Here is a 16004-nt window from a genome sequence, read left to right as displayed (position 1 = left end):
TCCATTTCTTTGTATCTTCTTTAATTTCCTTCATAAGCTTTCTATAGTTTTCAGCATACAGATCTTTTAACATCTTTGGTTAGGGCTTATTCCTAGGTATTTTGTGATTCTTGGTGCAATTGTGAATGGGATTAGTTTCTTTATTTGTCTTTCTGTTGCTTCATTATTAGTGGATAAGAATGCAACTGATTTCTGTACATTACTTTTGTATCCTGCGACTTTGCTGAATTCATGTTATCAGTTCTAGCAGACTTTTGGTGGAGTCTGTTGGGTTTTCCGTATACAATATCATGTCATCTGCAAAAAGTGAAAGCTTAACTTCATCTTTGCCAATTTTGATGCCTTTGATTTCATTTTGTTGTCTGATTGCTGATGCTAGAACTTCCAACACTATGTTAAACAACAGCGGTGACAGTGGACATCCCTGTCGTGTTCCTGATCTCAGGGGGAAAGCTCTCAGTTTTTCCCATTGAGGATGATATTAGCTGTGGGCTTTTCATAAATGGCTTTTATGATGTTTAAATATGTTCCTTCTATCCTGACTTTCTCGAGGGTTTTTATTAAGAAAGGATGCTGAATTTTGTCAAATGCTTTTTCTGCATCAATTGACAGGATCATATGGTTCTTTTCTTTTATTAATGTGATGTATCACATTGATTGATTTGCAAATGTTGAACCAGCCCTGCAGCCCATTAATCACAAACATAATCAACCTTATTGAGAATGTGGTAATTGCAGGGGATTTTAATACCCCACTTACAGCAATGGATAAATCATCTAGACACAGGATCAATAAAGAAACAAGGGCCCTGATTGATACATTGGATCAGATGAACTTCACAGATATATTTAGAACTCTGTATCCCAAAGCAACAGAATATACTTTCTTCTCAAGTGCACATTGAACATTCTGCAAGATAGATCACATACTGGGTCACAAAACAGCCCTTCATAAGTATAAAAGAATTGAGATCACACCATGCACACTTTCAGACCACAATGCTATGAAACTTGGAATCAACCACAGGAAAAAGTCTGGAAAACCTCCAAAAGCATGGAGGTTAAAAACGCCCTACTAAAGAATGAATGGGTCAACCAGGCAATTAGAGAAGAAATTTAAAAATATATGGAAACAAATGAAAATGAACGTACAACAATCCAAACGCTTTGGGAAACAGTGAAGGCAGTCTTGAAAGGAAAATACATTGCAATGCAGGCCTATCTCAAGAAAGAAGAAAAATCCCAAATACAAAATCTAACAGCACACCTAAAGGAAATAGAAGCAGAGCAGCAAATACACCCCAAACCCAGAAGAAGAAGAGAAATAATAAAGATCAGAGCAGAAATAAACAACATAGAATCTAAAAAAAACTGTAGAGCAGATCAATGAAACCAAGAGTTGGTTTTTTTGAAAAAATTAACAAAATTGATAAACCTCTAGCCAGGCTTCTCAAAAAGAAAAGGGAGAGGACCCAAACAGATAAAATCATGGGGGAGCCTGGGTGGCTCAGTCGGTTAAGCGGCTGACTTTGGCTCAGGTCATGATCTCACAGTCCGTGAGTTCGAGCCCTGTGTTGGGACCTGTGCTGACAGCTCAGAGCCTGGAGCCTGTTTCAGATTTTGTGTCTCCCTCTCTCTCTCCCCTCCCCTCTTCATGTTGTGTCTCTCTCTGTCTCAAAAATAAATAAACGTTAAAAAAAATTGGATAAAATCATGAATGAAAATGGAATTATTACAACCAATCCCTCAGAAATACAAGCAATTATCGGGGAATACTATGAAAATTATATGCCAACATACTGGACAACCTGGAAGAAATAGACAAATTCCTAAGCACCCACACACTTCCAAAGCTCAAACAGGAAGAAATAGAAAACTTGAACAGACCCATAACCAGCGAAGAAATTGAATCAGTTATCAAAAATCTTCCAACAAATAAGAATCCAGGACCAGATGGTTTCCCTGGGGAATTCTACCAGACTTTTAAAGCAGAGATAATACCTATCCTTCTCAAGCTGTTCAAAAAAATAGAAAAGGAAGGCAAACTTCCAGACTCATTCTATGAAGCCAGCATTACTTTGATTTCCAAACCAGAGACCCAGTAAAAAAAGAACTACAGGGCAATATCCCTGATGAATATGGATGCAAAAATTCTCAACAAGATACTAGCAAATTGAATTCAACAGCATATAAAAAGAATTATTCACCATGATCGAGTGGGATACATTTATTTATTTTTGAGAGACAGAGCGTGAGCAGGGGCGGGGCAGAGAGAGGGAGACACAGAATCAGAAGCAGGCTCCAGACTCTGAGCTGTCAGCACAGAGCCGGACGCAGGGCTTGAACTCACAAATCATGAGATCATGACCCTAGCTAAAGTTGGATGCTTAACCGACTAAGCCACCCAGGCGCCCCATGTCTTTAGTCTGTATTTTTGTCTCTGTGAATGATTGTGAGAAGGCGTGTCTCACACCTTTTATTTGTTTTGTGGCCTCACAGGTTTGTCTCTGTGGACTGCCTATCCCGTTTGTTTTTCTACCGTGCTGTTTCTTCATTTGATCTGTAGTAGCACCTTATTTGTTGTAGATATGGTTCCCTTGTTGACTTCAGGGGCTACCGGTACCTCTCCCAGATGGTCATTTTCCACCACAGAAATGTTTAATGTTGCTGTGGTCACATCCACCATGTTTCCCCTTCAGTTTGTTTTTGAGTCCAGCTTAAGAAATCCCAGAGTCATAAAGTATCGTATTTTATAATACTGGTGTTATATGTGATCTTACTTCTATAATATAGCAATTTTTCTGACAGGCCAGTAGTCCTTCCTTATTAACTTTGATTGCCAGGTGTCTGTTAAAGTAAGAGACATGTTTTTACTGTCCTGGTTTCTTTTTTCTCTGAAGTGATTGATTTCAGTGCTAATGTATAATCAATTTCCCTAACACATGAATATTGTGATGTTATTCTAAATGGAAGTTTCAAGAAGAAATGTGCTTAAAAATAGACCTGGTCCCATAAATACCAAGACATTGGGAATGTTAACGTAAAAACTTAATTTAAAAAACGTATTTTTTTGGTGCACCTAGGTGGCTTGGTTGGTTGAGCATCCAACTTCAGCTCAAGTGGTGATCTTGTGGCTCATGGGTTCGAGTCCCATGTCAGGCTTGCTGCTGACAGAGCCCGGAACCTATTTCAGATTCTGGGTCTCCCTCTCTCTCTGCTCCTCCCTTGCTCGCATGTGTGCACTCTCTCTCTCTCTCAAATAACAATAAAACATTTTTTAAAAATGTATTTTCTTGGTGCTCCCAGATTTTTCTTTGGCCCCTCTCTCAAGGCCAGACTTAGAAGCCCATGACAGGGCCAAGGAGGGTGAGCAGTATGAGCCAGCATAAGACCCTGACCCAAGGGGCCTGGGCAGTGAGGGGAGACCAAGGACATGGTGCTGGGCACCCACAGCCCGTGTCCTCGTGGGGCTCCACCACATTCGTGGTTCGTGGGCTTTCTGTTAGAGCTGGCGTCTTCAGAGACAGGACATGGCTCAGGGGCCAGAACCCTGCGGCCAGGGTTTGGATCAGGAAGGGCACCAGCCAGGGCTGCTGACCACGGGCCAGACGTCTTCCTCCTCAGGGAAGCCACAGTCACCTACCGTCAGCCATGTCCGCACACACCTCCCGAGCAAGGTCCAGATTCGGGTTGGATTGAATGATGGGGCCTGTGTTCGTGGAGTGAGTGGAGCCATATGAGGATGACACATGAGTTTTCACCTTAGGGCTAACATCAGCCTGTGCAGATTAAGACATAGAGTCCTCCCTTGGGGAGGCCACCCTGCCTACCTGTGAGCTTCTGCAGGTGGTGAGGAGGGAGCTGGGGAAGGAGCTACAGGCCCCAGTTGTGAGCAGAGTGGTGTCTGACTTGCTGTGTGTCTCTGCTGTTGGCTGCAGCACCTGAGGTGGAGACCATGGCTGGACATCTCCAGCTGCTGTTGTGATAGAGCCTGTGGCCAGAAGGTGGCAGTGTAGTCACGGGACCCAGAGGAACTTCCCCGAGATCTCTGCAATCCTGTGCAGTGTAGGCGGCCCAGCCAGCGGCCCGGCCGGCCCAAGGTGTCTCCAGGGGCTTCGGGAGCCCGGACGACACAGGTGGGCAGCGTCCACCTTGGGGGAAAGCAGTGGAAAAACTGCTGTGTTTGCCTAGCTTCCAGCTTGGGGACAAGCTGCGAGGAGGGTACAGAGTCCCCGTGTCTCAGACACCGATTCCCCTGACGAAGCGATGCTCACACACTGTCGCTCTCCCAAGTCCGCGTTTTGTCCACATTCCCTCACGCCTGCTGTCCCCAACCGCGTGTGGTGTCCCATGGGATGTGTCTGTGTGGAGGTTGGCACGTTGTCTTATGTTGTCTCATGATCTTGGGCTGACAGGTTTCAGGAGGACTTAAGAGCAAGGCCCATGCATAGTGTTTTACAGAGTTTTGGGTACTTACTTTCATCTTTGCCAACTGGTCACCTTCTCTGACTGCCTATTTAAGAGGCCCTGGTCACCTGCTCACTCACCAAATGGAGATCTTACCCAACGCCTGCCCTCAGTGCCCCCTTGGCTGTCCTGCTTCCACACTGGGACATGTGCTCCGGACCAGACCTTAATGACCGCATCTCCAGCACCCAGGACGGGCCCGGGTGTCTAACAGTACATACATCTGTGTGACAGTAATGTCCCTGTGCAGGATCGCTCATTTAAGACTCTGGCTCCAGGTGGTAGAGTCCTGATCCCAGGGCGCAGGGACCACAGTGATCACAGACAGACCCTCACCCGTGTGGTCTCTAGGCCACGGGAACCATGCTACCACATATACCCTCCCTGTGTGGTTACTAGGACACAGGTACTCCCTGACCCCAGTGGACCCCCTGGAAGCTGTGTGGCTCTGACCCACTTGACCCCCTCCAAGGACCCATGGGTCCGAGCTGTGTGCTCTATAGTTTTTCACGTTTGCAGAGTACAGTGTTGTGGTTGTAGTTAGTGGAGACTGCTGTTTCCCTCGTTTCCACTCTCTGTCCTGTGCTTCCTGCGTAAGCAGGGGTGGGAGCATCCTCTGATGTTCTCTGGGCCCATCCCTCAGCCATAGTTGAGGTGTTGGGGTCCCAGGGACAAGGAGAATGACCTCTGGAGGCTCTGCTCTGCTCCCAGGTGCAGCTGCTGGGCCTTGCTCTGGGCACACAGTGAGGCCAGTTGTGCGTCCACAGCTGCCCCTCCCAGCCCAGTCGTCGTTCCTAGAAAGTGAAATCATCCGTACATTCCCTTGTACCTTGAACGATTTGTGCTGATTCTGTTTAACTGAGATAATTAATGACTTCAGAGACAGAAACTATTTTGTACTGAAATTGATTTTTCTTCGGAGATATTTCAGAGCATTGAAGTCACTGAGTCAGTGACTCAGGTCTCAGTATAGAGCACGGGGGTGCTAAGCTCTGTGTGGATCTGCTGACCCCATAGCTCTTCATGAAAAATAGCCCTGACTTAGTATATTCCAGGAAGAAAAATTCTCTGTTTCGGCTTTCTGGTTAAGTAAAAACCCCTTTTGTTACACATTCAGAAGAGGTCAGCAAGCCCTCTAGAATACAGCTGCAGGTGTGTGAGCAGCGGTGGAGGCACACAGTGTTGGGCCCTGTGGGCTGCAGTCTTGGACACGCCGGCTGGAGAGGCCCAGCTGGAGAGTGCAGGGGCGGCACGGGACTGCCGGTGTGCAGGTGGAGTGATGCTGGGACAGGTGATGAGGAAAGGTGGTTGCTGCTGGTGTGGCCAAGTGGGGGGACACGTCGGTGTGATGTGGGACGGGAGCCCCGGGGGACCGGGGAGTGGACACCAAGGAAGAAATTTGCCATAGAACTGCACTCACTGTGTTCTCACTGATAACTCTGTGACATCACGTGTGTCAGCTGGCTTTCTTTTAGTCCAATAACAGCTGTAGACCAGGTTTTCTGTTTTGGCCTCCATTCTTCCAGCCGGGCTCTGATGCTGCTTTTCTGTGGCCCACTTCAGAAAAGTGCTTTTCGTTATGTAACATTGTAGGTGGTGACATCTTTGATCACGTTAAGGCCAAACAGCACTGAATTGCGGCCTATGGAAAGTTCCTTGCTAATTAAAAGCCCTGAGGAAGTTGGAGGAGGATGGGGCTTTGGAGATTTTAGAACACAGGTTGTGAAAGCAATTTCATTGGTTGCAGTCAGCATTTATTTTATTAAAAATGTTTATTTCTTTTGAGAGAGACAGAGAGAGAGAGAGAGAGAGAGAGAGAGAGAGAATCCCAGGTAGGCTCTACACTGTCAGCGCAGAGCCTGACATGGGGCTCAAACTCACAAACCACAAGGTCATGACCTGAACTGAAATCAAGAGTTGGATGTTCAACTGACTGAGCCACCCAGGTGCCCTGGCTTTTTTTTTTTTTTTTTTTTTTTTTTTTAAAGAATGGAGTAGAAAACCTGATGTGTGTGCATGTTTTTTTCTGGGAGGACATTTGGACCCCCTGGATGAGGGTGTGGTGTTCTCCATGGACCCACTACTCATGGGACACACACACGGTATGCACACACCTGCACAGGGCTTCCTCCAGCAGAGGCCAGCCAAGACCCAGGGTCTTGCCTCCACGCAGCCCCCGCTCTGCCCATGCATTCCTGAGTGCTCTCTGTGTGGCCTGGGCCCCTTTCCTCTGCAGGACCCTGAGAAACCTGTGTCTTGTCCTCACCCAGCCTGCACTTGTCCTGGACGAGGCCGTGCTTCCTTTGCTCCTCAGGGAGGATGACTGTGTAAGAGTTATGTGGAGAAACTCAAGTAGCAGAGGAGTCTGTGTATGTGTGGAGCTCGCCCCAGACCAGCATCCTTCTTCCTTTCCTGACTGTGCGTTCATCCGGCTGCTATGATGACTGCTCACCACCTCTGGGGTGGCCCTTCTGCGCCTCCTGTCCCACAGAAGCCAGAGATGCTGGCATCCAAACAGCTGACTCTCGTCCTGTGCACTTTCTGCTCTGCAGCTCCCAAAAATAAACGTGGCTATGCCACGTACCTGGATGCTTTGCATGATGGAGAAGGGCAGACTACAGACCCTGACTGATGCCCCAGGGCTGCAGATGGCGGTTGGTTGCACCCCACAGGAGGGCCTGTCTGCCCTTCCGCTCCTCAGGAGTTCACCGGGCACAGGTGTTAGGGGACGGGAGACACCCCTGAGCAGTGCCGGGCCACATGTAGCGCTCTGACTCACCCCCAGCTCGGCGCGGCTGCACACTCAGCTTTGCTTGGCCCAAGCTGCTGGCCATTTCCTGTGCTCTGGAGAACCACAGCGTTGTGTGGGGTAAGACTCGGTGCTGCAGTTTCCAGCAGGGGATTTCCTGGGCGTTTCACCAGGGGTCAGCACATGGTACATCTGATACTCCAAACGTATGGTCTTTTCCCCCAGAGAAGGATAACGACCACTCGTGGGCCTTTCTTCAGATGTTAGCCACAGAACCAGACCTTGACTCTCCAGTCAGAGCAAGGCTAAGGGAGCAGCGTGGACCTGGGGTGGGAGTGAGGCTCAGGCAGCCCCCACCCAGCCCAGCGTAGCAGAGCTCAGGGACAGGGCCCTGCCACACCCACCTCCCCAGCAGGCACAGAGGCTGTGGACCAGTGCGTGTGTGAGAGAGCCCTGACGGCCCTCGAGCCCTCAACATCAGTCCGTGTAAAGTTCTGAATGTTCTTGGGTCATTCGCACCTCCAGGAAGATGTCACGGCTGTTTGACTTTCCTTTCCAGCGTCTGGGCTGATGGACCGGGCCGTGCACCACGAGCCCTGCCCAGGCAGCCAGGACGGCCAGCCACTCCAGCTGCAGACGACCCAGCCGTTCATTTCCGAGGGGGACGCCCAGGAACTGAGACAGGTAATGTGCGCTCCCGGTGCCGTGGCACCTGCAGACATCTCCCTGCTGGTGTACATGGGCCACCGTGCATCTTGCTCTCTGTAGATGCAGAGAGCAGAGAAAGAGTGGTGCTTGTTCTGGGTCCTTGCACTTGGTGACGTGCAGACACGCCAGTGGGCCTGTACACACACGGTCTGCCTGTGGCCGCTCCTGCCTGTTGTACATGTGCAGATATGTGCATACATGTGTACTGTGTTTGTGTGCACTGTGTGTGTGTGCTCTGCGTGTGTCTGTATATGTGCATGTGCTTTGCGTGTGTCTGTGTGTGCCTGTACTGCGTGTGTGGTGTGTATGCATGTGTCTGTGTATGTCCGTGTGTGGGCTGTGTGTGCATATGCTGTGTGTGTGTCTGTCCATGTGTGTACTCTGTGTGAATGTGCTGTGTGTCTGTAGGTCCATGTGTGTCTGTGTGTGCATGTGCTTTGTGTGTGTATGTGTATGTCCACATGTGTGTGCATGTGTCTATGTCCATGTGTGGGCTGTATGTGTGCATGTGCTGTGCATACGTCTGTGTGCGGGTGCTGTGTGTATCTATGTATGTCCACGTGTGTGTGCATGTGCTATCCATGCATCTGTGTGTATGGTGTGTGTGCATGTGTCTGTGTATAGGCTGTGTGTACATGTGCTGTGCATATGTCTGTGTATGTGTGTGTGCATGTGCTGTGTGTGTGTGTGCACGTGCTGTGCATGTGTCTGTATGTCCATGTGTGTGCTCTGTGTGAGAGTGCTGTGTATGTGTCTATGTCCATGTGTGTCTGTGTGTGCACGTGCTTTGTGTGTGTATGCGTATGTCTACATGTGTGTGTGCTACGCATGTGTATGTGTATGTCTGTGTGTGTTCTGTGTGTGCATGTGCTGTGCATGTGTCTGTGTGTATGCTGTGTGGGTGTCTGTGTATGTCTGCGTGTGTTCTGTGTGTGCATGTGCTGTGCATGCGTCTGTGTGTGTGGTTATGTGTGCATGTGTCTGTATGTGTGTGGGCTGTGTGTGTGCATGTACTCTGCGTGTGTCTGTGTATGTCTCTGTGCATGTGCTGTGCGTGTGGTGTGTGTGCATGTGCCGTGCCTATGTGTATATCTGTATGTGTGCTGTGTGTGCATGTGCTGTGCATGTGTATGTGTATGTCTGCATGTGTGTGCATGTACTCTGCGTGTGTCTGTGTGTTCGTGTGCTGTGTGTCTGTGTATGTCCGTGTGTGTTCTGTATGTGCATGTACTGTGCATGCATCTGTGTGTGTGCTATGTGTACATGTGCTGTGTGTGTCCATGTGTTTGCTGTGTGTGTGTATGTCTGTGTGTCCATGTATGTGTGCATGTACTCTGCATGTGTGTATGTCTGTGTGCATGTGCTGTGTGTGTGGTGTGTGTGCATGTGCTGTGTATGTCTGCATATGTGTGCATGTGCTGTGCCGTGTGTATATGTCCGTGTGTGTGCTGTGTGTGCATGTGCTGTGTGTGTGTATGTCTGTGTATGTGTGCATGTACTCTGTGTATCTGTGTATGTCTGGGTGCATGTGCTTTGCGTGTGGTGTGTGTACATTTGCTGTATGTGTCTGTGTATGTCTGCATGTGTGTGCATGTGCTGTGCACGTGTATATGTCTGTGTGTGTGTTGTATGTTCATGTGCTGTGTATGTGTACATCTGCTGTGCATGTATCTGTGTGTGTGCTGTGTGTGCATGTGCTGTGTGCATGTCTGTATGTCCGTGTGTGTGTGTATGTGTGTGTGCAGGTGCCCCACGGGGGTGTGTACAACTGAGCACACTCACCCACATTTCTCTCAAGGGCTTGACACTGGATTCTTGCCTCTTTTTGTCCAGAAGTAGAACTTTAAACAATATTAGATGGAAATATTTTAATTTGTCTTCCTATGTTATTGCTGGACAATAGTGATTTAACTTTTTCCTTTTTAAGTAATTTTGAAGCAAATGCCTAGACATCGTGCATGTGCACGTCGTAGACGTGTCAGTGCACGTCTGTAGAACGTAAGAACTGGTAGAAACCCCCACACCCTGCCACACTCACCTGGGTTCACCAGACATCAGTCCTCGCGTTCAGGGAGGTGTGTGTGTGTTTGTGCCACTCAGGACCCGCACGCGGCCCCACGCAAGACACTCAGCAAAGCGCCTGCGTGTGTACAGCTTCTCTCTGCCCTTCCCGTTCGCTTCATGGTATATTTGTAAAGAAAACTTGGATTCCCTGGTTCATAGCTAGACACTTTGTCAGACTCAGGCTCTGCTTTGGAGAGGCTATTCCGTCAGTGGCACCTCACTCTTCCTCCAGGGCACACAGGAAGACCGTTCGTCTTTTAAACCTGTTTTTAAAGAAGTCCTATTGATGCATCTGCAGAGGCACGGTCTCCTTTAAGCTGGGCCATTTCCTCCTTGGAAAAAAGGCATTCATCTTTGCTGTGGGATATTTTAAATATGCATGAGCTGTCACTCTTTCCCCTGGTCTAACTTAGTCACTTTCAGTAATGACACATAGGAACGCTGCTTTCTAGCTGCAACCACAAATTCTGCAGGTTACTGACTACTCCTTGTGACCTGCGTATTGACTGCAGAACACAGCTTCAGGCCTTGAGAAACCCTTATCCTATAACAGACAAGTCCCCGTTCTCCTGAGAGAGGATGAGAGCACACAGGCCTCAGGCTGGGGGGATCGGGGACCCTCTCCCACCCTCCTATGAAGGCATCCCACCGTGTTGTGTTGAGGCCGAGGCAGGAGCGTGACTTTTTGATAGGAAGTGTAGGGATTTCATCTGTTGGTTCTGGTGGCGTCCATGTGGTTTGAAAGGCCCCTTCCAATTTCAAGCCAGCAGTCTGTTCCCTAGGTGGTGGAGGTCAGGATGTGAGTAGGATGGGCTCCCGTGCCCTCCTTCCCCATGAGACACTGCGTCCCTGGGGTTAGTCCTGACTGTTGTCCACAGGTGACCAAGCCGTGAGTCAGGACGCCAGTTGCAGGGCGGGGAAGCAATGACCCCTGGGTAGTGGGGCTGGGGAGCACCGCAGGAGAGCAGGGCTCTGCACCAGCCAGCTGCCTCCCCCCCCTGCAGGGAGGGCCCAGCTCCACAGGACCTCGTCCTCTAGAGGTGAAACACATGTTTCATATTTAGACAAGAATTCTTAGCTGTAGTTGAAGCTCAAGCAAAAGTAGGAATGAGGTAAATTTCTGGGGAAAACAGAAATGCAAGACCCACCCCCCCAACCCCCCTCCCGTTCAGCTGTGGTTTCTGTGGCAGATGCCGTTACAGTTGTTACGTGGAAAGCAGTTCGGATGCTGACAGAGACGACCGGCTGTGGTTTCCCCGGGGCCAGTGTGCTCAGCGCAGCGGGCCAGCTCTCACCGCGGCGGCCACTGTCCACGGGGACTGGAAGAGGCACCGGATTCCCTGGACGGGTTTGGCAGAGCGCCGTGAACCATGTCTCGCGTCTGATGCTCTGGCCTTTCCTGCCTTGGGACTGTGGCCTTTTGTCAGGACAGCAGTGTCCACTGCCTGCTGGATGCAGTTCTCCCCTCGCTGGGAGTTTTCTCCATCATGTCTTAACCCCCACTGCCCTGTCTGCTCCTGATCTAGCTTTCCCTGCTGAACGTGATACAGGGACCGCAGCCTGACGTGTAGCCACAGACGTGGCAAAGGAGGGTTCACCAGATGCTCCTGCCCTTCCTATAACAGGGGGTGCAGGGTGAGGACCTGGGCTGTGAGCTCACGGTCCCCATTCTGGGGGTGGGGGTGAGGACCCGGGCTGTGAGGTCACAGTCCCTGTACTGGGAGTGTGGGGTGATGAGGACCCGGGCTGTGAGCACACGGTCCCCTTTCTGGGGGTACAGGGTGAGGACCCGGGCTGTGAGCTCATGGTCCCCATTCTAGAGGTGCAGGGTGAGGACCCAGGCTGTGAGGTCACAGTCCCCATTCTGAGGGTGTGGGGTGAGGACCCAGGCTGTAAGGTCTCGGTCCCCATTCTGGGGGTGTGGGGTGAGGACCCGGGCTGTGAGGTCACGGTCCTCATACTGGGGGTGAGGGGTGAGAACCCGGGCTGTGAGGTCACGGTCCCCATGCTGGGGGTGAGGGGTGAGGACCCGGGCTGTGAGGTCACAGTCCCCATACTGGGGATGCGGGGTGAGGACCCAGACTGTGAGGTCACAGCCCCTGTTCTAGGGGTGTGGGGTGAGGACCCGGGCTGTGAGGTCACGGTTCCCGTTCTCGAGGTACAGGGTGAGGACCCGGGCTGTGAGGTCACGGTGTCCGTACTGGGGGTGCGGGGTGAGGACCTGGGCTGTGAGCTCATAGTCCCCATTCTGAGGGTGTGGGGTGAAGACCCGCACTATGAGGTCATGGTCCCCGTACTGGGAGTGTGGGGTTATGAGAACCCGGGCTGTGAGGTCACAGTCCCCATACTGGGGGTGAGGGGTTAGGACCTGGGCTGTGAGCTCATGGTCCCCTTTCTGGGGGTGCAGGGTGAGAACCCAGGCTGTGAGGTCTCGGTCCCCTTTCTGGGGGTGCAGGGTGAGGACTCGGGATGTGAGATCCTGGTGACATCATGGAGGGGCATTGGCGCAGGCAGGCACCTTGCTGGACTGGGCTCTGCTCGGGGACGGGAACTGCTGGTGTCCTTGCTGGCCAAGAGGCTGGATTCAGTGCCCTGAGCTGTTTGGAGTGACTGCTGATGTTTGAGCAGTGGGTGCTGAACTCATTTCAGGTTTCTACCCTTCCCCCTGCCCGTTCTCTTACTGTCCTGTATCTTCCCCTGAACCCTTCCAAATCATTTTCATCACTTATGGGAAAAGCAGTGCTGCTTTGTGGGGTACGGCGGGTTATGATGCCACTCGTATTTATGGTTTTGATGCCATTCCAGATACTACTGGTGAGTTAGGCCCCTCTTTTCAGTATCTGTTACTTTGTAAGTTATTAAAAATGCCCTGACATCATGTCCTGTGTCACTTGTGTGAAACCATAAGAAGAGCCTTGGAAACCTCTGACATCCTTGACCGTTGACATCTCAGTGAGAAGACAGGCGTCCTGGGATGGGCCCTGCACTAGGAACTAGGGTCCTGGCTCTGGCCCGCCTGCTGCGGCTTCATGCCCTCCCTCCTAGCTGCCCCCTGAAATCGCTGGCCGTGGTGATCGGCCCCAGGGCATCGCCAGGACGCAGCTGGGCTTTGAGGAGGGACAGCTCCCTTGCAATCTGGGTGGTTGGGAACGCGTTGTGCCCCTTCCACTGCCCCGGAGACGTGGATGGGGAGGCAGTGCAGCAGACAGATTCTAGAATGTGCCAGCCCCAACTAGAGCAGCTGCTGGGCTGTGTGGAGGGAGGAGTGCTAGAGACAGGAGCTCAGGGAGGGAGGAGCATGGTTGTGGGGGTGGGGGGAAAGGGGAGTAGCATGGGAGAGAGGAGCTTGAGGAAGGAGCTCAGGGGCAGGAGCAGAGGTGAGGGGGCGGAGCGCAGGACAGGGGACGGCAGGAGTGGGTAGGGTCAGAAGCAGGTATTGGGAAATAGGAGCAGGGGCTATAGAGCCTGGGTTGAGGGCAGGAGCAAGAGTGAGGGGGGCAGGAGCTGGCGGGGAGCAGGGTGGAGTGTGGAGTGGGGTGGGGTGGGGTGGGGAGGACAGGAGGTGCGGGGAGCAGGGTGGAGCGTGGGGTGGGGTTGGGAGGGCAGGAGCAATTACGAGGGAGGGTAGGAGCTGGGGGGGCAGGGTGGAGCGGGGGCTGGGGTGGGGTGGGCAGGGCAGGAGCAGGGGGAGCCAGGCAGGAGTGTATGCTTTCCTCTTGCCTCAGCTCCAAGGGAACCCCACACCTTAAAGTGCAGACATTTCAGGATGGCGCACCTCAGCACTTTACCCTGTGTGTGCTGTTGTAGTGAACACTCATCATGTAAGTGTGAGGTTGTGTCCAAGTCCCGTACAGTGTCAGCTCCCGGCCGTGGCCCTCCTGTGCTGCTCCTTGAGGTCACCTGCTCTGGGAACCTCCTTCAGGTGCAGTCACCTGTGTGTCCATCCACGCTAGGCTTTCCTCGCTGCGCACTGAGCTTTCCGGCTGATGGTCTTGAAGCACCTGCACTTTACTTTCTGCAGCCAAGTACACGGTGTGTGGATGGCCCACGTGTGTGCATTCACTGTGTCTGTATGTCTGGGCCCCACTGCCACTCCCAGGTACCAGGGTCACTCCTCCTGTAGTATTTTCCACACACTCCTTCCCACGCTGGTGTGGGGAGCTGTGAGTCCTCCTGCCTCAGTCTCCTTCTCCAGGGTTGCTTTGGCCCTGAAGGGCTCATTGCAATTCCAGACAGATTGGAGGAGGGATTGGAGATTCCTCCTCCTTCTGGGGAGGAAGAAAGGCTTCTGGAAATTTGACACGGATTGTGGTGAATGTGTAGGTCACTTTGGGACGTACCGCCATCTTGCAGCCCAGGAACACGGACACCCTTCCCTAGTTAGGTCTTGAACATGTCTCCGTGTGGGATGCAGGTCTTAGGCCTTTACCTCTATTTTCTTGCATTCTGGGGTGAGTCCTACTTGGATCCCATGGTGACCTGATGGTAAGCTGGTGCCCGGGGCCCCCCTAGTCCTGGGCGGCGTTCCATGTGCCTGCCCTGCCTGGACCCTGAGTTGGACAGGCCGGTCGGCCCACTTTGAGGGCTGAGGGATCCCTGAACGCAGCTGCCCATGTCTCACTGTCGGGATAGGATCCTGGTGAGTCCACTTCTCCACCCACTGCACAGGGAGGCAGTCTTGAGGAGGGGCCTCCCTAGAAGAGAACCCTGTGCTGCTGTCCACAGACAGCCCTCAGGGCCTCGAGGAATGCAGCAGAATGGACGAGGTGGGACATGGGGGTGGTCTATGAGGGTTGAATGTGACAGATCGTAGCCTAGAATGTTCTTTACAGCCTCCAGAGCTTTGGCTGTGCTGGAGGCCAGTGCTTCCCTCTTTACCTTCTCTATAGCATATTAATGGCCCCAACTGGAAGAACTATTTGGACTTGCAGACAGCTTGATTTATCCCAGCTCTGTTCTTAAATGGTTACTAATTTCTCACTGCAAGAAAATTCACAGTTTTTCAGTGAGTCAGCTTAATAACAAGATCAGGGCAGACAGTCTCACTAATACTAAACTCACTTTAGGTACTCAATATTGATGTAGTGGTACTCTGAATCCTGGGGTTTTATCATGAGGCAGAACAAGGCATTTTCTTCTTCAGACAGTGAGTTAGCACATTGCAGATGTGCACACGTTAAGGTCCATCCTTCTGTGCTCTGTGTCCCTCCCCTGCCACAGTGACGTGGTCGGAGCCGGAGGCTGGACAACCAGGGCCCTGGAGGCTCACAGCGGATCTGGGCCTCTGCCTCCTCCCTCTGATTCTCACACCTTGACAGCTTGTGGTAAGGGGCTTACATTGAAACACACGTGTTTGTAAGTGGACCTTCCTTGCTGGATGAGCTGTTTTTCCATCATTTATTATAAACAGAATGAGAGTGTCATCTGCGCCACTATCTCGCGGTCCGTGGTGTCGGGAGGTACAAGCCATCCTGGCATATGGCCAGTACAGAGAGAGCACAGTAACTTCCCTGCCCTGGGGACCACGTGGCGCCACCCGCTGCTGGCCCGAGCCATCCAGGCATCTCTCCTGGTTGTTGAAGCTGCCGAGTGGGCCCAGTGCCCTGCCGGAGGGGACCGAGCTTTCCCGGCAGTGCCTGTTCGTGTCTGTCTGTGCCTCGCCTGTGCTGTGTGCACTGTGTGTTTCTCTGTAGTTTACAAAAGTTGCTTCCTCCCAAAACTCAGTGCGCTTTTACTCAGGTCATTTCTGTGTAGGTTCACATGTGTCCAGGAAGATGGCTTGTCACTGGGGCAGGGACCTGAGGACGAGCCGTGGAGCCGGGTTGAGACAGTGCCCAGGGATGGCTCCTCTGAGCGGCCTGCTGATCCTTCAGAGACTGGCAGCATGAGACATTGCTGACGAGACAGCTTGTCATCCTGGGCCACAGCAGTAACAACTGTTCAGGTTTGGCCAGACTTGCTACTCCCCATTCTTTCCACCCTGTGTTCTGTGGAATGCACATGGTGCCGCTTAGTG

General features: G+C 51.7%; 1 protein-coding gene across 2 annotated transcripts in view; it reads left to right on the top strand.

Moving 5' to 3' along the window:
* Nucleotides 1-16004, top strand: part of SNAP47 (synaptosome associated protein 47) — a 54714-nt gene that overhangs the window by 31357 nt on the left and 7353 nt on the right. Inside the window, exons 4-5 of one of the 2 annotated variants that reach the window (XR_006297918.1) lie at nucleotides 7776-7900; nucleotides 11179-12201. Coding sequence is in view for 1 of the 2 variants with exons in the window: in XM_043584743.1 (XP_043440678.1) it covers nucleotides 7776-7900 (125 nt within the window). In the remaining variant the exon portion in view is untranslated. The remainder of the gene's footprint in view (nucleotides 1-7775; nucleotides 7901-11178; nucleotides 12202-16004) is intronic. The other variant, XM_043584743.1, reaches the window with a different exon arrangement.

Source organism: Prionailurus bengalensis, chromosome A1, assembly GCF_016509475.1.
Source record: "Prionailurus bengalensis isolate Pbe53 chromosome A1, Fcat_Pben_1.1_paternal_pri, whole genome shotgun sequence".
In the NCBI taxonomy this organism is placed as follows: domain Eukaryota; kingdom Metazoa; phylum Chordata; class Mammalia; order Carnivora; family Felidae; genus Prionailurus; species Prionailurus bengalensis.
This window is presented reverse-complemented; position numbering and strand designations above follow the sequence as displayed.